The 25,690-nt window shown below is 37.6% G+C and overlaps 1 protein-coding gene across 6 annotated transcripts in view; it reads left to right on the forward strand.

Moving 5' to 3' along the window:
* The window catches only part of LOC132384850 (neuronal PAS domain-containing protein 3), a 1,097,971-nt gene that overhangs the window by 175,669 nt on the left and 896,612 nt on the right, over positions 1 to 25,690 (forward strand). For 3 of the 6 annotated variants that reach the window (XM_059956437.1, XM_059956456.1, XM_059956465.1), the window contains one exon: positions 14,561 to 14,617. The exons of the other annotated variants lie outside the window; for them this stretch is intronic. In XM_059956437.1, coding sequence (XP_059812420.1) covers positions 14,561 to 14,617 — 57 coding nt within the window. The remainder of the gene's footprint in view (positions 1 to 14,560; positions 14,618 to 25,690) is intronic. 6 annotated transcript variants of the gene reach the window in all.

Raw genomic sequence — 25,690 nt, forward strand, 5'->3', positions numbered from 1 at the left:
ACAGGTCCAAGTTGCTCTATGGCTGATCAGCCATGTTAGCCTTTTTGGGAGCCTAGATGGCACAGTTTTGATAATCAAAGTGCACGAGGTCTCAGGCTATGCACACAAATATACCCATTCTCAATGAAGGATGAGCCCAGCATAAAATGGAGAAGAAAAAGCTGAAACATTTGCACAAACTTTAGCTAGAAATGCCTTGTGACTGATCTATTTCAACCTCCTCTAGCAGTGGCCAATGTGGTAGATGCCTGTCTTTATTCAATTTAATCTACTCCATATGATATTAAGTAATGGCTAAAGCCACCAGATGCAACCAAGGTTCAGGGCCCTGACAACATTCTGGCAATAGTACTTAAGACTTGTGCTCCAGAACTTACTATGCTCTTGGCCAAGCTGGTTCAGTAGATTTACAAGACTCAAATTTTAAGTACTTTTTATTATCAAATTATGTATGCTATTTACAACCTTGAAACATAGGAACATAGAAAACCTACAGCACAATACAGCTCTTTGACCCACAATGCTGTGCCGAACATGTACTTACTTTAGAAATTACCTAAGGTTACCCATAACCCTCTACCTTTCTAAGCTACTTGTACCTATCCAGGAGTCTCTTAAAAGACCTATTGTATCCACCTCCACCACCATCGCCAGCAGTCCATTCCATGCATTCACCACTCTCTGTGTAAAAAATCTAACCCTGACATCTCCTCTGTACCTACTTCCAAGCAGCTTAAAACTGTGCTCTCTCATGTTAGACATTTCAGCCCTGGGAAAAAGCCTCTGACTATCCACATGATCAATGTCTCCCATCATCTTATACATTTGAGATTCATCTTCTTGTAGACAGCCATAAAACAAAGAAACATAATAGAACCCATTTAAAAATCCCATACAAGGACTGTCAAACATACAATGTGTAAAAAGAAGAAATCATGCAAATAATAAAGAGTTAACAAATAACACACAGCACATGAACTGCAGTATCCCCGAAAGTGAGTTCACAGCCACGGAGCTAGTTCAGCTTTGCAGGGCACAGTCATAGAGGTAGTCCGTGCTGAGGCGAGTGAAAATGGCCCAGGAGCCTGATAGCTGCAGGCCTAAGCCATGGGGCCAGTTTAGCACTGAGGTGAGTGCTGATCGTTGTGGGCTTCAGGTGCAGAGTCAATTCATTGGTGAGGTTAGTAAACCTTGCAGAGTAGTGAACTGAAGACCAGTTCATCCTTCACCCTCGGCTATGATGTCTTTGTAATCTGGCACAGTACATGAAACGGCTAATCATTGGTTTATTTTTCACTTTTGGGCCCAGGACCACTGCTTTGATCCTCCCCAAGTCCACTCCAGCAATGGCCAAATATAGGTTCATTTTTTGCTCTTGAGCCTTGGCTCCACCACTCCAATCCAGCCCCAAGTCCACTCCAATAATTGCCACTGCAGCCATACCTGCATTCTCAAGAGTCCAGTTTGCTGAATCTGCAAAAATGCCTGTTTTGTATAGACAGCTGAAAAGCACAACTCCCAAAGAGAAAATACAGGCTGTGGATTGCAGTGGTTGCAGTCCTGAAAAAGTGTAATTTATAGAATAGTTAGTAGTTTAGTTTACTCCCTGTAAGGCATCGCCATGTCTCACCAGCACCAGCTTCATTCCAGGTGTCAGGTTCACTTCTGGCATCTAATTGACAATATAGAATATTGGCTAAGTATGTTATGTCCAAAAAGAGGACAAGTCTAAACCAGTCATATTTGTGTAATCTTAATCATCAGGGATAATCAATAGTGCTATCAAGTGGCATTTGCTTCAGAACAACCTGCTCGCTCAACTCCTTCTTCATTACAGCCTTGGTTTAAACATAGACAAAAGAACTGAATTATAGAGATGAAGTGAGAGTTAACTGCCCTTGACAGCAAGGCAGCATTTGATTGAGTATGGATCAAGGAGCTGTAGCTAAACAAGTCTGTGGGAATCGGGGTGGAAAACCTTCTGCTTGTTGGAATTATACCTAGCAAAAAGAAAAATAGTTGTGGTGATTGGAAATCAATCATCTGGGTCACAGGACATCTTTGCAGGAATTCCTCAGGGTAGTGTCTGAAGCAAAACCAACATCGGCTTTTTCATCAATAGCTTTTCTTCAATTTTAACGTTAGTAGTAAGATTGTTTGCTGATGATTGCCATAATATTCAGCACCATCCATGACTTACAGAGCTGTACTGCATAGAAAACAGGCTATTTGGCCCAATGTCCATGCCCACCAAGTTGCCTCGCTGAGCTAGCCCCATTTGCCTGTGTTTGGCCTGTATTCCTCTGAACCTTACCTATCCATGTACTTGCCCAATATCTTTTAAATATTATTGTTGTACTTGCGTCTATCACTTTTGCTGGAAGCTTGTCCATAAGCTCAACACCCTCTGTGTGAAAAAGTGCACTTCATTCCCTTTTAAAATGTTTCCTTTCTCAATTTAAACCTACACCCTTTCAAATTGGACTTACCATTCTGGGGAAAACATTGTGGCTATTTACCTAAACTTCACCACTGATGTACCACCCACAGGATCCGCTGCAAAATATCAACATAACTCCTTGGACAGACCCTTCCAAACCCACGACCTCTACCAGTTAGAAGTACTTGGGCAGAATAGCATGCAAACACCAGCAGCTGGAAGTTGCCCTCTAAGCTGTACACCGTCTTGACTTGGAAACGTATCACCTCCCTTCATTGTTGCTAGGCCAAATTCCTGGAACTCTCTCCGTAAAAAACATTGTGGATGTTTTGATATCTCAAAGACTGCAGCAGTTTAAGATGGCAGCTCACTATCGCCTTCTCAAGGGCAACAAAGGATGGACAAATAACTGTAAGCCCACATCCCTTGAATGAATAAAAAAAAGTTGTTTTCATATGCAGTACATTTTGAGTTTAGGATTTCCAAGTATTCTTCCAAGTAGTTGACTAGGAATGGAGAATGATTTAGTGCGGTGTACAGATAACCAACTTAGAATACTGGTAGACAAAAAATCTCACCGACTTCCAGTTGATTAATTGCTGCAATTTTGAGCTTAATGAAACAGGAGCTGTAGCTTCTGCGATTGAAATCACTGTCTGCAATCTAATTTAGAAAGAGAAAGAAGTGTGTATTTGTACCTATGATTCAATGCCTATGCTGCAACTATATAGTAATGATGGTCTGAATGTGGACACCACTGCATATCTAAAAGAAAACACTTGAAATAAAAATCAAACAATTTCTGTCGTATGGGATTCTCCTACAAGGCTGGTTGTTGCAACAGGGCTTGGCACCAAGGGAAAGTTTCTGGGTTTTCTGCAATGATGTCATCAAGCTGGCTCAGCAACCCGAGCCATTGAACAATTCTCACAAATAACACATCAGGAAAATACAGTAGAGCCCACCTTTTAACTGATAATTTTCAAGATTGCAATGTAAAGATTAGATTGCATACAGTATATGAGATTAAGATGCAAGATAAAATATCAAGTATGGACATTTAAATTTTTAAAAATTAACATCTATTGGCCTCAGAAATATTTTGTGCAGCCTAATATTTTAATCTGTTAAGAAAATCAATAATGATTGAATCCTTCCTGTGCATGTTGCATAGTGAAAAAATATTCCAGTCCTGTGAGAGCATGAGACAACTTAGATTGAGAATTGACATCAAATGGTGTGCACTGCACGTTTTGATGTCACTATTAATGTTGTAGGCACTGAAGAGGACTGAATTAATTGGAGGTTTTTGCCCACTTTTGCATTTTAGGATATTACTTGATAATTTCTCCGTTCCCCCTTCCCTCTTCCTCTATTCCTCACCCTAGCCACTTCTCCTCATCTGCCTATCACCTCCTCCTCTTTCCCTTTCTCCCACAGTCCACTTTCCTCTCCTATCAGATTCCTTCTTCTCCAACCATTTTCCTTTTCCCAGCTTCTTATGTCATTTCCTACAACCTTGGCTTCACTTATCGCTTTTTAGCTTGTTCCCCCTTTCCCTCCCTCCACCTTCTTAATCTGGCATCTTCCCCCTTCATTTCCAGACCTGATGATGAGTTGTAGCCCGAAGCATTGATTGTTTATTCATTTCCATTGACGCTGCCTGACCTGCATTTTGTTTGTGTGGTTCTGGATTTCCAGCATTTCAGAATCTCTTGTGTTTATGTTCTGCATTATAGGCAATAATTTTACCAATCCTATATGACAGTGATATCTGGAAGGTAGGACTTCTTAAATAATATTCCTTAAGTTTGTTCAAATCCCCATATACCCCCTTTACTGCCCCTTTACATTTGTTGATGTCACTGGGACATCCTGGATGTGTGCCTCTTTCTCTTTCTTCAATGAAGAGCCACTGTTTGATTGCCCATGCCTCTGATCCTTTCTATCAATGTCCTGATCCTCGAACATCAGATCCAATCCTTCCAGACTCTTACCCTAATCTGCCTTGTATGATTTCCTTTACTGCCTCTTTGATTTCATTATTTTAATGTGAAAGGCATGATGCCTTGGATATTATGGGTGATTGAATACTGCATTTGAAGAGTAAGGAATCTCAAAGCCAGAATGTAGTCTCTGCACAGCACTGGTTTAATAAGCTCTCTTTACCATTTCTTTATGAGGCTGAGTTGCTAGCTTGATGCTCAATGCAGCATGGATGAAAGGAGTGTAGGGAGCTGACCGATTTCGAACCCCGGACCACTCACCTCGAAATCCAGTGTGAATGCCATTACACCACTAGCTAGTTAACATGCCCTCTTTGGCACCGAAGAATTTGTTGGTCATTATGATTTGAAATATTTATCTGAGAAAATTACAGTGCACATAGATAAAATTAACCTCCTTAGAGCCAGAGAATATGCTTACACTTTATTCAACAAGTATCTCAAAGGTATTTTACCTTAAGGAGTGTTCATGAATACCAAAAGTTATCATCAGATACTAATTTCTCAAGATTATACTGGACAAAGTTACAGGAGCTGAGAATCAATGACGTCAACTTTTTGATCTTTAATAAATTACAAATGTGCATCTCTCTAAGGTTACTGTCAGTTTCATGGAATAAATAAAAGCTATCTTAGATAGGTAAGTCATCATTATAAATAATATTATGATATCATTGAATACAAGAAAGGCAAAAAACATACATTTGGATATCAAAATTGTAAATTTAATGCTTATTTCTGAAGTTGTATAATAAAATAGATTATCATGTAGCAGCTTACTACTGAATGTAAATGTTGCAATATCCTTAAAATAAATGCTATACAATTAGTGCACAAATGAAGTAAATGGGTGAGATTTACTCAATCCACCCCACTACGTGCATCATCCCTGTGGCTGCACCGACCCATTGCAGACTGACTAGTAGAATTGAGCTGGAACACCGGCCAGTTAATATGCCCTCAGGTTACAGCAAGAGGAGCTGGCCATTAGCAACAATTTGCCCTCAGAACAATCAAGTTGAAGTTTAAATTTAATTGTCATTCAACCATACACATGAATATGCCAGGCTAGTGTTGTAGTAGCATCTGCACTGGACTGCGAGGTGAGTGGTCCCTGGTTTGAACTGGCTGGCTCCTTGCACACTTTCCATCCGAGCTGGGTTAAGCATCGAGCTAGCAACTCAGCCTCTTAAAAATAGGCAAAATTGCTAAAGAAATGGCGAGGTTGCCATCTGATGCACCACAAGGTGCAGAAAGCAACTCTAATGTACATGAATACAGCTAAATGAAACGGTGTTCACCTGGGGCTAAGATGCAAAACACAGTACAAACAGTTACATACAGTACACAGCATATAGCACATTTTTACATAAAGCTATGATAGCAGAAAGACATAGTCACTGAAAGATATATAGCCTAATTCCCTGGAAATCAGATGTCAGCACAACTAACCACCATTACTGGGGTCTTGTCAGGCTATTTGATCCTCTGCCAATATCCATATGTAACATACAAATTTCTTTAATGATAGCTCTGTCTGTTATGTTTCTTTTCAAAAATAGGAAGTATTTTTCTTTGTAAGCACTCAAAGTTTACCCTTTGGAGAACTAAACTGTCAAAAAGAGGAAGAGTTACTGTAACACCTACATGATGTAAATAAGCAGAATTTAATTCTTTGACGTTTTGTATTGTTGAGATTTCAAATATAAGTTAGATAAACATAATCTTGGCCAGTATAGACTTTCTTTACACAGAATGCCCAAACTTGTGTGAAGTGGATTTGAATTAGATCTTTGCCCAGAGGATCTCTGTGACTGACAAATGTAACCCTTACCCAACAGGCTGGTATATGTCTAGGGGAAAAAAGAGATCCAGCCACTCTCCAACCCACCTCCCGTACACGCAGGTGCTGTGAGAATCGAGTTAATGCCTCGCGCCCGCCAACAGTATCAAACCCACAACAAATACCGTTATGAAATACACTTTAAAGAGTTTACTAAAATTAAAAAAATAGTAGGCAATACAATATATATATATATATATATATATACACACAAGGAAAAAAACAAAAGGCGCCAACTTATCAAAGTTCAGTCTGTTTAGTGCACTCGTTGGAGCTCAATCAACGAACCAATCGACCCATCCGGCCGTCGCACCTGGGACCACCCCGGTGGTCTTACGAGCAGTCCAGCACACGTCCACCTTCCTCAGCGTCTTCCTCTGCCTCTCCAAAAAAACCCGCGAAAACCCCTCCCCCAAGTTCCCAGCATCACAAGACACAATGACATTCCCCATTGATTAACAAATGAATACAATTACCATATCAGCCATTCTAAAGTGAAACAACGGCGAGAGAAACACTTATCCGACAAAGAAACATTCCTATTTGTAACAAACCAAAGAGGCCATTTTGAGTAACATACCCTGGACATTGTACACAAACAATTACCAGCATAGAATATTTTTACTAAGAGGTAGGTATTGCTGTAAAGTTGAGAAAGAAATTTGGGTGAATATATTCAATGACTAATGGTATTATAATGGTATTTGGGCTCCGTATTTAAGAAAGGATGTGCTGACATGGGAGAGGTTTCAGAGAAGATTCACTAGAATGATTCAGGGAATGAGAGAGTTAACGTATGAGGAACATTTGACCGCTCTTGGACTGTAATCCTTGGAGTTTAGAAGAATGAGGGGGGAACCTAATAGAAACATTTTGGATATTGAAAGGCATGGACAGAGTGGATATGGCAAAGTTGTTTCCTATGGTGGGGGAGTCTCGTACGAGAGGACATGACTTGAGGATTGCAGGGCACCCATTCAGAACAGAGATGCAAAAAAATTTTTTGAGCCAGAGGGTGGTGAATCTATGGAATTTGTTGCCATGGGCGGCAGTGTAGGCCAAGTCATTGGGTATATTTAAGGCAGAGATTGATAGGTATCTGAGTAGTCAGGGCATCAAAGGTTATGGTGAGAAGGTGGGGGAATGGGACTAAAGGGGAGATTGGATCAGCTCATGATGAAATGGTGGAGCAGACTCGATGGGCCGAATGGCCGACTTCTGCTCCTTTGTCTTATGGTATTCACTTGCATTTATATTCGAGTTCCTAGATAATCAGGGCTAGTATTTCTACATGGTGTTTTACAGATTTAAAAGATTAGTGCTTTGTTTCTTGGAAGAGAAGGGGCTCTTCCCAATTTAGTGAATGATCACAGGTGCCCAATTTTCTTACGGGCATGAAATTCGAAGTTTATTTATCAGAATTAGTAATTCAAGTCCATGCATGGATATCCGTGCAGAAACTGCACACATTTTCTACCTGGAAACAAAAACAACCAGGAAGAAAATGGTGGAGAGCAGATTGTGAGGGGAGAACATTAAGTGAACCAAAGTTTGTGGAGAGTGATGAAAAGATTAAAGGATTGGTGGGTCTACAAGGAGATATCTGGAGACTCATTGCAATCTATTAGGACCAAAGGAATTTGATTTTGGGTATGTAGGATTGGGTTGGTGGTAGTTTTAATGTTTCCACACTGAGGATGTTAATAAAGAGCAGTAAGTATGTCCTTTCATTGAAGTTTATCTGAATGACAGACTTCCTGACAGCAATCCAGGTAGAGATTTTATGTAATGTTTGATCAGATGTTAACTCTTTGACTAAAGATTTATTCCTATGTACAATGATCATAAAGTTTAGAAATCATATATATGCTTTGGAAAGTATATATTGAATATATAATAAATGCCTCTATTATGTGTTCAACATCAGTGGATATCAGTACGCATGGCTGGTGACCTCTGTGTAGTAATACAAATGATTTTCTATTGTTTGCGCAGAATCCTTTGCAGTCTCAACCTTCACACAATAGATAAAACTGCTAGGAAAACAAATAGAGTAGCTAAAAACTGCATTATGTATTAAAAGTAATGACAGTGCAATTGAATGGACTGGGAACATGGTTGATAATTGCAGGCTTGATTGTTGTGTCCAAGTGTTAGATTGTTTAGAAAGAAGATGATTAGCCCAAATACAGCTGCCTCTGGATTATGATCGGGTTCCATTTTTGTAGACATCCATAAGTCTACTTTGTACTTAACACAGAAGAAGCTTAAAAACATTTGATAGGACAACCTCATGGTATTGTAATGAATAGTGTTAATGAGACCCAATTAACAGAAACATTATTTATTGTCTTCTTATATCCAATTACAATGGTGCGAGAGCATAATGTCCCGCTGACTGGTTTTGATGGGGTTGAGATATCAGAGGGTGTTACATTGTTTAACAAAGAATCATTACACTATTCTCAACAGAAGCAAATGGTTGTCAGTTTCCAAAGCATCACTCTTAAGTGGTTTCCCAATTTGAAACTGGCAGCCTGTGTTCTTTAAGCCAATGGTGTCTGGTTTCTGCAGGAAGATTACACGTGCAGTTTTTTTCAGGATTGGTTTTTATTTGGATTTGAGATTATGTATGGGAGCTCATCTGTATGTGCTGGGTGTCCAGATGTCAGGCATTGACATCCCTGGAAGGGCCTGTATAACTACATACTGTAAGATATGGTGAACACATTGAAATAAGTTGTCGAATTCAGCATGTACCAAACGGATAATACCAAATATGTCCTAAAAGTTCTAGCCTACAAGTTTGCAACGGCAGGTTTACAAGTAGATGATGGGTGTAACGTGATTGTAAGAAAGGACAAGCCAAAGATTGGGTACAAATGCAGACAGAGCAAAGAGTTAAATTGTACCACAGAGGCAAAATTCAAAAGGCCAAAGAATGTAGGACTGCAGGTGCTGTCGTTTAAAAAGTGTAGCATTCAGAATAAGATGGACAAACTTGTGGCACAATTAGAGATTAGTCGGTATGACGTTGTGGGCATCACTGAGTTGTGGCTGAAAGAGGGCCATAGTTGGGAGCTTAACATCAAAGGATATACTTCGTATCGAAAGGACAGGCAGGAAAGCACAGGTGGTGGAGTGTCTCTGTTGGTAAGAGATGGAATTACATCTTTAGAAAGAGGTGACATAGGGTCAGAGACTGCTGAAACGTTGTGGATAAAGTTAAGAAACTGCAAGGGTTAAAAAACCATTATGGGAATCATATATAGGCCCCAAAATAGCAGTCAAGATGTGGGGTTGAGATTGCAAACGGAGCTGGAAAAGGCATGTAATAAGGTTAACAACACAATTATAATGCAAGGGGATTGGGAAAATCGGGTTGGTGTCAGATCGCAAGAGAGAATTTGTTGAATGCCTTCAAGATGGCTTTTTAGAGCAGCTTATGGTTAAGCCTACTCAGGGAAAGGCTATCTTAGATTGGGTGTTTTGTCATAACCCAGATCTTATTAGGGAGCTTAATGTAAAGGAACCTTTAGGAGTCAGTGATCATAATATGATTGAATTTATGCTACAATTTGAGAGTGAGAAGCATAAGCCACATGTATCAGTATCGCAGTAGAATAAAGGGAATTACAGAAGGATGAGAGAGGAGCTTGCCCAGGTGGATTGGAGGAAGATACTGGCAGGAATGATGGCAGAGCAGAGATGGCTGAATTTTCTGGGAATAGTTCACAAGGTGCAGGATAGCTATTTCCCACAGAAGAAGTTGTTCTTAAATGACAGGGGTAGGCAACCTTGGCTGATAAGGGAAGTTAAGGACTGCATAAAAGCCAAGAAAAGGACATATAAGTGAGTACAAAGTTGGATAATTGGGAAGCTTTTAACATCCAAGAAAAGGCAACTGAAAAAGCTATTTGCAGGGAAAAGATGAAATATGGGGACAAACGAGCCAATAATATAAAGGAAATACTAGAAGATTTTTTCAGTTCTATAAAGAGTGAAAGGGAAGTGAGAGTTGATATTGGACCACTGGAAAATGATGTTGATGAGGTAGTAATGGGGGACAAAGAAATGGCAGCTGAACGTAATAGGTACTTTGCATCAGTCTTCACTGTGGAAGACAGTAGCAGTGTGGCAAAGGTATTTGAGTGTCAGGGAGCAGGAGTGAGTGCCATTGCAATTACAAAGGTAAAAGTCCTACCAAAGCTCAAAGCTCTTAAGGTCGATAAGTCACCTGGACCGGGTGGACTACATCCCAGAGTCCTGAGAGAGGTTGCTTAAGAAATAATGGATGCACTGGTCATGATCTTACATGAATCACTTGATTCTGGCATTGTCCTGAAGAACTGGAAAAGTGAAAATGTTACTCCACTCTTTAAGAAGGGAGGAAGGCAAAAGAAAGGAAATTTTAGGCCAGTTAGTCTAACCTCAGTGGTTGGAAAAGTATTGGAGTCTATCATTAAGGTTGGGGTCTCGGGGTACTTAGAGACTAATGATAAAACAATTCAAAGTCAGCACGGTTTCTGTAAAGGGAAATCTTGCCTGATAAATCTGTTAGAGTTCTTCGAGGAAGTAACAAGTAGCATGGGCAAAGGAGAGGCAGTTGATGCCATTTACTTGGATTTTCAGAAGGTATTTGATAAAGCGCCACACATGAGGTTGCTTAAAAAGATAAAATCCTTTGGCATTATAGGAAAGATACTGGCATGGATAGAGGAATGGCTGGCAGGCAGGAGGCAGCGAGTGGGAATAAAATGGATAATGGAATTGATAGCTTTGTGGCAAAGTTTGTGTACGATACAAAGATAGGTAGTGCTGAAGAAGCAATGCTTTTGCCGCAGGACTTAGACACCTTGGAAGAATGGGCAAAAAGGTGGCAGATGGAATACACTTTAGGGAAATATATGATAATGCAGTTTGACAAAAAGCACAATAGTGGAGACTATTACCTAAGTGGTGAGAAGGTTCAAACATCAGAGATACAGAGGGATTTAGGAGTTCTCGTGCAAGACTCCCAGAAGGTTAATTTATAGTTGAGTCTGTAGTAAGGAAAGCAAATGCAACGCTGGCATTTATTTCACGGGGAATAGAATATAAAAGCAAGGAGATAATGCTGAGCCTTTATAAGACACTAATCAGGTTGCACTTGGAGAATTGTCAACAGTTTTGGGTCCCATATCTCAGAAGGGATATGCTGTTATTGAAGAAAGTCCAGAGGAGATTTATGAGGGTGATTCCAGGAATGAAGGGGTTAACACTTGAGGAGCGTTTGGCAGCTTTGGGCCCTGACTTACTGGAATTTAGAAGAATAAGGGGGAAATGTCATTGAAACTTACCGAGATAGGTGGTTATGGAGGGGATGTTTCCTGTGGTGGGGGCATGTAGAAGTAGAGGGCACAGCCTCAAAATTGAGGGGCGACCTTTTAGAGCAGAGTTAAGGAGGATTTCAGGAAGCAGTGAATCTGTGCAATGCTCAGCCACATTCTGTGGAGGACGCACAGTCCGTGGGTATGTTTAAGGTAGAAGTTGATAGTTTCCCGATTGGTCAGGGCATTAAAGGATGGTGAGAAGGCAGTTATATGGGATTGAGTGGGATCCAGGATCAACCATGATGGAATGGTGGAGCAGACTCGATGGGTTGAATGGCCTAATTCTGCTCCTTTGTCTTAGGGTCTTATGGTTTAACTCCGTAGGGAGCCACCTGAATTCAACCTCGTTATATTTGCTGGCTTGTGTTATTATTTGAATAAGATCCAATTAAGAAAATTGTTGATGTTAATAAAGAGCTGAGTCGTATAGTAGTGGTCCTTACATTCTATCTGTTGCCATCTTATGAATGAAAAATTATCTCATAAAAAAGCTGAGTTTTGAATACCTGACTAATATATATCAAAGGAGCAGCAGAATCTCTAACATCTATCTTTGACTCCTCACTATGGACATTAGTAATGTTAATTCAAGGTTAGTAGCAAATTATTATATTTAAAAATTTCAGATGAAAATAATTTTTTTTTATTATCCTTCATTAATTTACCCTCAAGCTGCTGTGTGTATTCTTCCTTGCTGGAAGAGACTAGACGACAATATATGTACTAAATGCAAAGGATTTCTACTGCTTATCTCAACAAATCCACAGAAGAGTTTAAAGTAACTGTATTCTCAAAGTACATATATGTCACCATATGCAATTTAGAGATTCATTTTCTTGCGGGCAATCATAGTAAGTACTAAAAACACAACAGAATCAATGAAAGTCTGTTCCCAACAGGACAGACAAACACCCAATGTGCAAAGAACAGCAAACTGTGCAAATACAAAAAGAAAATAAGAAATAATAATATTAACAGTTTTAGTATATATTATTAATTACAATAATTTTATTCAAGGATGATTTGAAATTATATGTTTCTTCATCAGTAAAGCTAAAGTAGTTAATTCAAATAATGAAACTAATTTTGAAATATATAAACGTATTTTGGACTGGATAAATGCAGAACATTAAACATAAAGAAAGGTGCATTAGAGCTAATAGAACACAAAATCGAACGGCAGGAATCAAAACAACTGATGGATGAATATGAAACATATTAGGATGGATGAATATGAAACATATTAGTCTAAGGGATATCAACAAGCAAACAAAATAGATCATAGTGTGATAAAAGAAATTTTTTTGGCAGAATTGGCTTAAGAAAATCTGTGAAACAGAGCTCAACAGTAAAAATATAATTAAAGGCAATAAATGCCTTTGTTGTACCTATATTATTTTGGCATAATATCTTGGTCCGAAACTGATCTGGAATATTTAAAAAGAAAAATAAGAAATCAAATGAAAAATTTTAGAAAATTGTATGTACACTCAAATACACTTAGATTAACACCACCCAGGGCAGAAGGAGGAAGTGGAACGACAGACGTATAAAATTTACACAACCGTCAGGTAAAACTTCTAAGAATATATTTTCATCAACGAAAACATGATTCAGTGCTCCACACGGGCATATGCAATTCTGATAAGAAGTATGCACCACTAAGCTGAAATGAAACCACAAAGCAGAAAAATGAAGAAATTATCGCTACAGAAGTAAAAGTTAACCAATGAAAGAGCATGACCCTCCATGGAAGACAACTCCATGATCTGAGCAGACTAGGTGTCAACAACAAAGTGTTGAATGTTTGGCTCAGAGTTGGAGATCACTTCCCAGAAACAGGGTTTGCTTGTGGCAATACAGAACCATATGTTTAACACAAAAAACACACAATAAATGACCAAGAAATTCAAGACAATAAATGCTGAAAATGCCAAGAGAGACCAGAAATGAGTGTGCTTCTCTATGCCTGTAGCTCTGGGTTTACCAGCCTGAGTTGAGAAAAATTAAAAATACAACAACCGTAATAATAAATAAATAAATAGGTAATAAATATTGAGAACATGAGATAAAGAGTCCTTGAAAATGAGTCCATAGGTTGTGGAATCAGTTCAGTGATGGGATAAGTGAAGTTGAGTGAAGTTATATCCCCTGGTTCAAGAACCTGATGGTTTAGGGGTAATAACTATTTCTCAACCTGGTGGTGTGTGTCCTGTGGCTCCTGTACCTTCTTCCTGATGGCAGCAGCGAACAGAGAGCATAGCCTGGATGGTGGGCATCCTTGATGATGGACGATACTTTCCTGTGTTAGTGCCCTGTGTAGATGTGCTCAATGGTGGGGTGGGCTTTACCAATGATGGACTGGGCCATATCCACTATATTTTGTAGGCTAATTCCATTCAAGGGCATTAATATTTCTATACCAAGCTGTGATGCAACCAGTCAATATATTCTACACCACACAAACATGTCAAAGTCTTAGATGAGATACTGAATCTTCGCAAACTTTTAAGAAAATAGAGGTACTGCCATGCTTACTTTGCAATGGCACGTAAGTGCTGGACTCAGGATAGATCCTCTAAAATGGTAACACTGAGGAATTTAATGTTTCTGACCTTCTCCACTTTTGATTCCCTGATGAGAACTGGCTCTGGTTTCCTTCTGATGAAATCAGTAATCATTTCCACATCATTACTCATGATTCAAAGAAGTTGGTAGTAAACGTTTATCAGGCTACAGTGGCATGCAAAAGTTTGGGCATTTCTGGTCAAAATTTCTGATACTGTGAATAGATAAGCAAGTAAAAGGTGACCTGATTTCCAAAAGGCATAAAGCTAAAGATGACACATTTCCTTTAATATTTTAAGCAAAATTACTTTTTTATTTCTATCTTTTACAGTTTCAAAATAACAAAAAAGGAAAAGGGCCCGAAGCAAGAGTTCAGGCACCCTGCATGGTCAGTACTTAGTAACACCCCCTTTGGCAAGTATCACAGCTTGTAAACACTTTCTGTAGCCAGCTAAGAGTCTTTCAATTCTTGTTTGGGGGATTTTTACCCATTCTTTCTTGCAAAAGGCTGCTAATTCTGTGAGATTCTTGGGCCATCTTGCAAGCACTTCTCTTTTGAGGTCTATCCACAGATTTTCGATGATGTTCAGGGTGGGGGACTATGAGGGCCATGGCAAAACCTTCAGCTTGCGCCTCTTGAGGTAGTCCATTGTGGATTTTGAGGTGTGTTTAGGATTATTATCCTGTTGTAGAAGCCATACTCTTTTCATCTTCAGCTTTTTTACAGACCGTGTGATGTTTGTTTCCAGAATTTGCTGGTATTTAATTGAATTCATTCTTCCCTCTACCAGTGAAATGTTCCCCGTGCCACTGGCTGCAACACAAGCCCAAAGCAGGATCGATCCACCCCCATGCTTAACAGTTGAAGAGGTGTTCTTTTCACGAAATTCTGCACCCTTTTTTCTCCAAACATACCTTTGCTCATTGTGGCCAAGAAGTTCTATTTTAGCTTAATTAGTCCATGGGACTTGTTTCCAAAATGTATCAAGCTTGTTTAGATGTTCCTTTGCAAACTTCTGACTCTGAATTTTGTGGTGAGGATGCAGGAAAGGTTTTCTTCTGATGACTCTTCCATGAAGGTCATATTTGTGCAGGTGTCACTGCACAGTAGAACAGTGCATTACCACTCCAGAGTCTGCTAAAGCTTCTTGAAGGTCTTTTGCAGTAAAACGGGGGTTTTGATTTGCCTTTCTAGCAATCCTATGAGCAGTTCTCTCAGAAAGGTTTCTTGGTCTTCTAGACCTCAACTTGACCTCTGCCATTCCTGTTAACTATTATTTCTTAATTACATTACGAACTGAGGAAATGGCTCCTGAAAACACTTTCCTATCTTCTTATAGCCTTCTCCTGATTTGTGGACATCATTTATTTTTCAATCTTTTTATTATTATTATTAATATCAACAAATAAAATTGATACCTAGATAATGGGATTACAAACATACACATTTCAACTGAACATGAAAGAATACATAAGCAATGGTTACAGTATAAATGAGTATTCCCAAATCATGGATGATACAATTTACGAATAAACAAGGCAAACCTAGGTATATCAAAATAAATATATTTAAAAAAACAGAAAAAAATATGCAAAAAAAACTAATTTAATAATCTAATAACAAATAAGGAAAAAAACAAAAAAAGAATAAAGAGAAAAAGAAAAAAATGGAAAAAAAGGGCTGTTTATAATAACTCACAAAAATACAAAATCATCAGTGTCATCAACTCCGATCCTCTCAACATATATAAAATAGAAACTGGAAAAACAAATAGGCTTGGAACAGGGTCATATTACATCATATGAAAATATTGAATAAATGGTCTCCATATCTTTTCAAATTTAATAGAAGTATCAAATACAACACTTATAATTTTTTCTAAATTTAGACATAACATAGTTTGAGAAAACCAATGAAATACAGTAGGAGGATTAATTTCTTTCCAATTCAACAAAATAGATCTTCTAGCCATTAATGTCAGAAATGCAATCATTCGACAAGCGGAAGAGGATAAATGGAGTGAGTCCGTCATTGGTAAACCAAAAATTGCAGTAATAGGATGAGGTTGTAAATCAATGTTCAATACCGTAGAAATAATATCAAAAATGTCTTTCCAATATTTTTTCAAAAGTGGACACGACCAGAACATATGAGTTAAAGACGCTATCTCAGAATGACATCTGTCACAAATAGGATTTATATAGGAATAAAAATGAGCCAATTTATCCTTGGACATATGAGCCCTTTGCACAACCTTAAACTATATTAATGAATGTTCAGCACATATAGATGATGTATTAACTAATTGAAGAATTTTATCCCAATTCTCAATAGGGATAGTAAGGTTAAGTTCTCTTTCCCAATCATTTTTAATCTTATAGAAGGGCTCTGAATGTATCTTCATAATTATATTGTAAAGTTTTGATAATAGCCCTTTCTGAGAAGGATTTAGTTCAAACTCCAAAATACCTGAAGAGACAAAATTTGGAAAAGTAGGAAGTACAGTGTTTAAGAAATTCCTAATCTGTAAATATCTAAAAAAATGAAATCTAGGCAAATTATATTTATTAGATAATTGTTCAAAAGACATAAAACAATTATCCAAAAATAAATTGGAAAATCATAGTAATCTTTTGGTCTTCCAAGCTGAATAAGCTTGGTCTATAACAGAAGGATAAAAAAAGCAATTGGATAAAATAGGAATATTTAAAACAAACTGAGTCAACCCAAAAAATTTCCGAAATTGAAACCATATACGTAAAGTCTGTTTAACTATCAGGTTGTCAGTTCGTTTCAGCAATTTAGAAAGAGCAAAGGGAAGAGAAGTCCCTAAAATAGAACCCATTGCAAATCCTTGTACAGATTTAATTTCCAGGTTCACCCAATGAGGGCTAAAAGATATATCCCAATCCTTTAACCAACGTATCAAATATCGGATATTAACTGCTCAATAATAAAATCTAAAATTAGGCAATGCCAATCCACCTTCCTTCCTTGCCTTCTGTAAATATTTTTTACCTAATCTAGGATTTTTATTCTGCCATATATATGAGGAAATTTTTGAATCAATATTAGCAAAAAAGGATTTCGGAATAAAAGTTGGTATCACTTGAAATATATATAAAAACTTGGGTAAAATAACCATCTTAATAGCATTAATCCCTCCTATCAGAGATAAAGATACTGGTGACCACTTAGTAAACAAACATTTAATCTGATCAATTAAGGGTAAAAATTAACCTTAAATAAGTCCTTATAGTTTTTTTGTGATTTTAATCCCTAAGTAAATAAAAGAGTCATTAACTAATTTAAAAGGTAAATTTCCATAAATTGGAAATTGTCTATTTAAAGGAAACAATTCACTCTTATTAAGATTTAATTTATACCTGAAAAAATCACTAAATTGAGCCAACAATGATATAACTGCAGGAATGGATTTCTTAGGTGTGGACATCATTTATTTTAATTTTCAGAGTGCTGGGCAGCTGCTTTGAGGAGCCCATGGCTGCTGATTGTTGGGCCAAGGTTTGAGGAGTCAGGGTATTTATAAAGATTTGAACTTTGCATCACCTGGCCTTTCCTAATGATGACTGTGAACAAGCCATAGCCCTAACAAGCTAATTAAGAAATTTTGACCAGGAGTGCCCAAACTTTTGCATCCCTGTATATAGTATATCAATGTAAATTAACTCTAAAGGATGATAAACAGTGATTAAAGCAGTGACAAGAGATTGAACTTGTGAACTGATTATTTCTAACTTTGATCTTCTGCCCCTAAAGGCACCCTTTAACAGTAGGTAGCAGTCCTTCCCAAAGAACAGAGGAAATAAAAATGTTTTGTTTAACACAAAAAGGCTAGATGTTTTTAAAATTTCTAGCAAAGAGAAAATGGACCTTTTTCATTGACCTACATTCCCTATTTTTGTTGATATTGCCCAACAAGTCAGTCAGTACTGTAGCATGGATTTCCAGAGGAAACTATGATATGTTATCTGTTAGTTTACAACTTGTCATAAAGGAATATGAACAATATGAGTGGTTTGCCTTGTTTATGATTTACTGAGTCCTTTTAGTATAGCCTGCCTGATTTTAGATATTATATTTCTGGCATCGTTCAGCAACTTAATGTGTTTGATGGGCATCTCTAGGCAGCTTAAAGAGCACTTTTTTGAACAGTTCTATGAGGTGGACCTTGGACATTTTTTGCAGTATTGCAATTAGAAGCTTTCTTTTCAGCATATTGTAACTTTTTTTGAAGAAAAGTCATTTGATATATTTCAGCAGATGAATATTAAATTTGACTAGTGAGCGAACCAGACAGAAACAACTTAAGACATGACAGACTTGAGCTGACTGCATACTTTGCCTAGTTTTGTTATTAAATTTGAATCTATTATTTATTTCTCAGTACAAACTGTATTTTATTCCATTGTGTATTTTAAAAATGACATGAATACAGTTCAAATGTTCAACATAAGTTCTTTGATTGAAAATTTAAATAAAATAACTATTTATACTTGTTTTAGAATTTTATTCCATTGGAGATAGGTGAAATAAAATTTAAATACAAGTAGCATAGGAAATATTAAATTCAAATGATTAGTTTATAATTTTGATGTATATATATATATATATTTGACTGCAAAATAAGAAACAATTCCAGTGCACCACTTAATAAAATCATAGCTTGAATTATTAAGCAACAGATCTTTTACAAAATAAATATTAAGTTGAATTTCAAAAATCCCCAGAGGAATTATTAATATTGTTGAGAAACTATATATTGAATAAAATACATATATTATTCTTCTGGGACATGATTGAGATGTTTATATTAATGATTCTGGGATATAAGCCAGTATAGACTTTTAGGCTTGATGCAGGGAAACTGATAAGGGAGACGTATATATTGGTAAAGAACTATATTAAAGGCAGGGTTTAAACGGCTTTTAATGAAAGTGTTATGTTACAGGATTGTCTCCCTCAGTATGGTTGTTGGAAGAAGCATCTTAGATCTCATCAAGATTAGGTTGAACAGGTTTCAGCTGTAGGATTGTAGGAAGACAGACTGAAGGGCTCATTATTTTCTTTAACTGAAAGATTGTTCACATTTAATTTGTCCGGTGTCTTTAATTCCAGATTTAATCCTTTACACTAAATGATTTGTCATCTGTAAAAATGAACAAGTCATAACTGCTGAGGTGTCATTTTCTCTTCTGTAATTAGCTATTGGCAAGCTACCACTCCATATAATTGGAAATTGATGACTAAGTGACTAAACTGTATTTAATATTTAACTGAAAATTATCAAAGCATAAGTTGCCAACATTCTGAAATTTGTACCAGAAATTTAAAAAAATGAAATTTATGTAGTTTTCTAGAACTAAAGTGATGTGATGAAACCTGTTTTAAAGTTCAAATAATACAGGTTACTATTACCCTGCTACCACAGAATTCTCCTGTAGTGGCCTTGTCATGATTATGAATTATAATTACAAACCTAAATTATACGTTCCTGAAAAGCAAAATGAAACAATAGGTTGTTTCACAGGAAACTTTTTTTTTCCTCTCTGTTTCTTTCTAAATCTTTTTATTAATATTAATTATATGGACAGAATACAGATGATATATTGATAAAGAAATTACCAACATACACATTCCATTACATATGAAAAAAAAAACATACATAATAGTTACAATATAAATGAGTTTACCAAGACATAAGCCATAAGATATATGTATGGACATAGTAAATCTAAATATTTCATAATGTATAATATAAAAAAAACAGAAAAAAAGAAAGAAAAAAAAAACAAAAAAAATTACATAATGCAGAACTAGCTAATCTAATCTAATAACTATAACTAATAAGTAATATAAAAGAAAAAAAAGGGGGCTGTTTATAATATCTCACAAAAATAAGTATTCATCAATGCCGTCACTTCCGGTCCTCTCAAAATACATAAGCTGAAAGCTGGGAAATCAATTGAACTTGGCACAGGGTCAGGAAACTATTTTAAGAGCTTTGCATGAACTTGTCCTTGAGATTATCTTTGGAATCTTAATTTGTCCAATCTATGTGAAGATCAAAATCACTTCTGATCGTTGCTTGTAATTGTCACAAGCTGTTTTACTGCAGAACTACTTTTGGAGGGATAGATTGTTTTGGAGGAGGCAGGAGGTTTATGTAAGCCATTTACATTGATAGTTTCTTTGTTACTTCTTAACTCCACCCAAACTGATTCTATTTGTAGTCTTTTTGAGGTAAAATAATCTCTAGTATCAGAATCAGAATCAGGATCGGGTTTATTATCACCGGCATGTGACGTGGTTTGTTAACTTAGCAGCAGCAATTCAATGCAATACATCATCTAGCAGAGAGAAAAAAATAATAAAATAAACAAGTAAATCAATTATGTATATTGAACAGATTTTAAAAAACGAAAAAGAAAGAAAGTAGTGTCCAAAGATTCATTGTCCATTTAGCAATCAGATGGCAGAGGGGAAGAAGCTGTTCATGAATTGCTAAGTGTGTGCCTTCAGGCTGATGGTAACAGTGAGAAGAGGTCATGCCTTGGGTGCTGGAGGTCCTTAATAATGGACTCTCCCTTTCTGAGACGCCGCTCCCTAAAGATGTACTGAGTACTTTGTCGGATGGAACTGACTAGATTTACAACCTTCTGCAGCTTCTTTCAGTCCTGTGCAGTAGCCCCTCCATACCAGACAGTGATGCAGCCTGTCAGAATGCTCTCCATGGTATAACTATAGAAGCTTTTGAGAGTGTTTGTTGATATGCCAAAACTCTTCAAACTCCTGATAAAGTATAGCCAGTGTCTTGCCTTCTCTATAACTATATTGATATATTGGGACCAGGTTGGATCCTCAGAGATCTTGACACTCAGGAACTTGAAGCTGCTCACTCTCTCCACTTCTGATCCCTCTATGAGGATTGGTATGTGTTCCTTTTCGTCTTACTGATGTTGAGTGCCAGGTTGTTGCTGCTGCACCACTCCACTAGTTGGTATATCTCACTCCTGTACACCCTCTTGTCACTACCTGGGAGTCTACCAACAATGGTTGTATCCTCAGCAAATTTATAGATGGTATATTATCCTAATAATCATCCTTTATTGTTAGAGTTGCCCCATCACCTTTTCCATTCAGCCAGTCATTCCAATGTCATTTAAGCATCTTGGTTCTGATGCAGGGTTTTGATCCAAAATGTTTAAATTCCTTCCCTCCTACAGAAGGTGCTCCTCCAGCAGATACTTTGTTACTCCAGGTTCCAGCATTTGCAGTCTGTTATGTCCTCATATCCCCATAAGAGACTAGTTGGAAGGTAATAGGTGGGTGGGAATGGTCAGGGGCTGGAGAAGAAAGAATATGATTCCGCACTCCGAGCTTTGACAGCTGGAAGTATGGGTTGAAAAATGGCAGATGGAATTTAATGCAGACAAGTGTGAGGTGTTTCACTTTGGGGGGACAAAACAGGGTAGGACTTACACTGTGAACAGTAGAGTACTGAGGAGTAGAGTAGAACAGAGGGATCTAAGAATAGAGATACATAATTCCCTGAAAGTGGTGACACAGGTAGATAGGGCTGTAAAGAAAGCTTTAACATTGGCCTCCATAAAAGAAAGTATTGAGTACAGGACTTGGGATATTATGTTGAAGTGGTAAAGATGTTGGTGAGGCCGAATTTGGAGTATTGTGTGTAGTTTTGGTCATCTGCCTGTAGGAAAAATGTCAATAAGATTGAAAGAGTGCAAGGAAAATTTACAAGGATGTTGCTGGGACTTGAGGACCTGAGTTATAGGGAAAGGTTGAATAGGCTATAACTTTATTCCCTGGATCATTGAAGATTAAGGGGAGATTTGATAGAGGTGTATAAAATAGATGAGGGGTATAGATAAGGTAAATGCAAGCAGGCTTTTTCCACAGAGGTTGGGTGAGACTACAAGTTGAGGTCATGGGTTAAGTGGTGAAATGCTTAAGGAGAGCATGAGGGGGATTTTCTTCACTCAGAGTGTGGTGAGAGTGCAAAACGAGCTGCCAACTATGTGGTCAATTTCAACATTTAAGAGTAATTTAGATAGGCATATGGATGGGTGGTGTATGGAGTGCTACCGTGTTCTATGACTCTATGAACCATCATTATGTATTCAATGCACTGAGCACTGCCATTTCCTCCTTCTAATATCCATACTTAACAAATTTCTAAATTCAAGTTTATTGTCATTCATCTGTAAACTGTCAAACAAAACAACGTAATTCTGGACTGAAGTGCAGTACATATAACTAACCACGCAAAACATTAAGTAATATTACCACAAATAATAAGGTGCATATACGATACAAGTGAAAAAGTAAACAGTGTAACACTTCTGGCACTTCATATGTGATGAGTCCTGGGTGATGGCAGGGAGTTCAGTAGTCTGATGGCCTGGGGGAAGAAGCAGTTTCTTATCCTAACAATTCTTGTCCTATTGCTGTGGTACCTCCTACCTGATCGTAGCAGGTGAAAAAGATTGTTGGAAGGATGAGAGGGAATGCAGCACATGCAATGCTCCAGATAAATATCTCTAATGGGCGGAAAAGAGACCCCGATGATCCTCTCAGCAATCCTCACAATACTTTGTAGTGACTTGTGACCAGATGCCTTGGAATTCTTGTACCCAGATGCCTTGGAATTCTTGTACCAGATGGTGATGCAGCTAGTCAGGACACTTTCAATGGTGCTCCTATAAAAACTGGTCAAACTGGGGTGGTATGGAAATGCCTTACTCACCTCAATCTCTTCAGGAAGTGGAGATGCTACTGTGCTTTTTTGACAAAGAAGTGGTGTTGACCGATCAGGTGAAATTGTCTATTTTGTGCACTCTCAGAAACTTGGTGGCCTTAACTCTCTCCATGGAGGAGTTGTGTATCTGCGGTGAAAGGTTGTTCTTCCTAAAGTCCACAGTCATCTCTTTGGTCTTGTCCATGTTGAGACTAAAGTTGTTGTGCTCTCATCATTCTACTACCGCTCTACTTCCTCTCTGTGTTGCATCTTACCATTGTTGTAGATTAGACCAACCAGTATTGTGTCATCAGCAAACTTTAAGGTTCTGTTTGAACTGGATCTAGCAATGCAGTCATGTGTCAGCAGGCTGAGCATGCAGCCGTGGTATAAAGCTAGTCCAAAACGTCGACAGCGCTTTTCCCTATAGATGCTGCCTGGCCTGCTGCGTTCCACCAGCATTTTGTGTGTGATGAAGCTAGTGATGTTTCTGCCAACACACACTGAACTGTGGCCTTTCTGTCAAGAAGTCCAGGATCCAGAAAGAGAGATGTTGAAACTAAGGAGATTTTGTAGCCTCTTGAAGCTACACTTTTTTGTAATCTCCTCTTGTTCTTCTGCTTTCCAATTCTCCCCTTTAATGTTTCTCAGACATTAAAATATATATTATTTGCTGATGATACAACTATATTTTGTAGTGGGGAACATCTGAAACAACTTTTGGATACAGTGGAGAAAGAACTAAAAATTATAAAGAAATGGTTTGATACTAACAAATGATCACTGAATCTAAGTAAAACTAAATTCATAATATTTGGAAACCGTGTACCAAACTCAAAGAGTAAACTTAGAATAAATGATGTTGAAATTGATAAGGTATCTGAAACAAAATTTTTAGGAGTGGTAATAGATAATAAATTAAGCTGGAAACCACATATAAATTATGTCAAAATCTGTTGCAAGACTTTACAAAGCGCAAGATTTCTTAAATCAGGAATCTTCGTATATATTATACTGTTCACTTATAGTCCCATACATGACTTACTGTGTAGAGGTATGGGGAAATGCATACAAAAAAACCTCAATTTTTCTACTCCAAAAGAAAGCCATACGAATTGTAAATAAGACAAGTTATTATGAGCCAACCAATCCACTATTTATTCAACTAAATACTTTAAAATTCAGAGATTTTGTAGATTTTTAAATAATACAAATTATGTTTAAAGTAAAAAATGGACAGTCACCGCAAAGTATCCAAAGATTGTTCAAAATGAGAGGAAGACAACGTGATTTGAGAGGAACATGTATATTTCAAAAACAAAGGATAAGAACAAATGTAAAAAATCATTGTATTTCAGTCAGAGGGGTGAATCTATGGAAGAGTTGTAAGAATTTAAAAACATGTATCACACATAAGGTTAAAAATTATTTAGAAATAATTTAATGAATAAATATAAAATAAATGATTTAAAATGAGTGGGAGTAATGTAAATAAATGATACTTGGAATTGGATTTTGTGTTAAAAAATTATGAAATTTTTTGTTTTGATGTGATGATTGACACCAAATATGTTTTTGTATAAGTAAGAGGGGTAGGCGTAAAAAGCTGTAGCTTCAGGCTACACCCTTTCAGTCTGTTTTAAAGATTTTTATTTTAATTTTGTTTTATGAAATCATTATTATGAAATCATCTTTGAAAATGATGATATTTGTTATGTTTGTACTGACCGAAATAAAAGTTCATTCATTCCTTTGATTTCCCTGTTTCTTAGAACCTACTTTATATTTTCCACTTTTGATGAAAGAACATTGACTTCATTTCTCTCATCGCAGTTGTTGCCTGTCAGAATGCTTTATTTTAATTTATACTGTTGATCACCAGACTTCCACAGTTATTCTGTTTTGTCAAACTGACAGCCTATAAATGTAGAATTATTGTATGTGGCTTTCTGTTGGAAGAACACTTAAAAATTGAAGTTTACGAATAGCCCCAGAGCCAGGGAAAGATTGGTAATAGAGTCACCAATCTTCCTGTTTAAGGCATCATTTAATACCAATGGATGCTATGTCTTAACTCAGATATCTAATTTCCATTTGCATCCATCTTGATCACAGGCAAGCTGGATACCTGTGAAAATAAAATGGATTGCCATTGAGGCTGCCTTTGATCTTTCTCTTCTCAGAACCCAAATAACACCAGGCAAATTTATGTATGCCAATGGCATAAAACAACATGGCAAGTAAGTAGAGAGTACCCCATTGTCTGTACCCCTTGACAATAAGTACTCATGTTTGAGTACTGTTGGGGGGGGGGGGGACAGTCTACCTGGAGGAAGTGACAGTGGCCGGGCCTCTGGCACAGAGGATGGCCCTGTAGCTCAGAAGGGTAGGGATAGGACCATAGTAATAGGGGACTCGATAGTCAGGGGTTCAGACAGGCGGTTCTGTGGAGGTGATCGGGAGTCCCGAATGGTAGTTTGCCTCCCTGGTGCCAGGGTTCGGGACGTTTCTGATCACGTCCAAGATATCCTGAAGTGGGAGGGTGAGGAGCCAGAGGTCGTGGTACATGTAGGTACCAATGACATAGGTAGGAAAGGGGAAGAGGTCCTGAAACGAGAGTATAGGGAGTTAGGAAGGCAGTTAAGAAGAAGGACCGCAAAGGTAGTAATCTCGGGATTACT

The sequence above is a fragment of the Hypanus sabinus genome, chromosome 2 (genome assembly GCF_030144855.1).
Source record: "Hypanus sabinus isolate sHypSab1 chromosome 2, sHypSab1.hap1, whole genome shotgun sequence".
Classification (NCBI taxonomy): domain Eukaryota; kingdom Metazoa; phylum Chordata; class Chondrichthyes; order Myliobatiformes; family Dasyatidae; genus Hypanus; species Hypanus sabinus.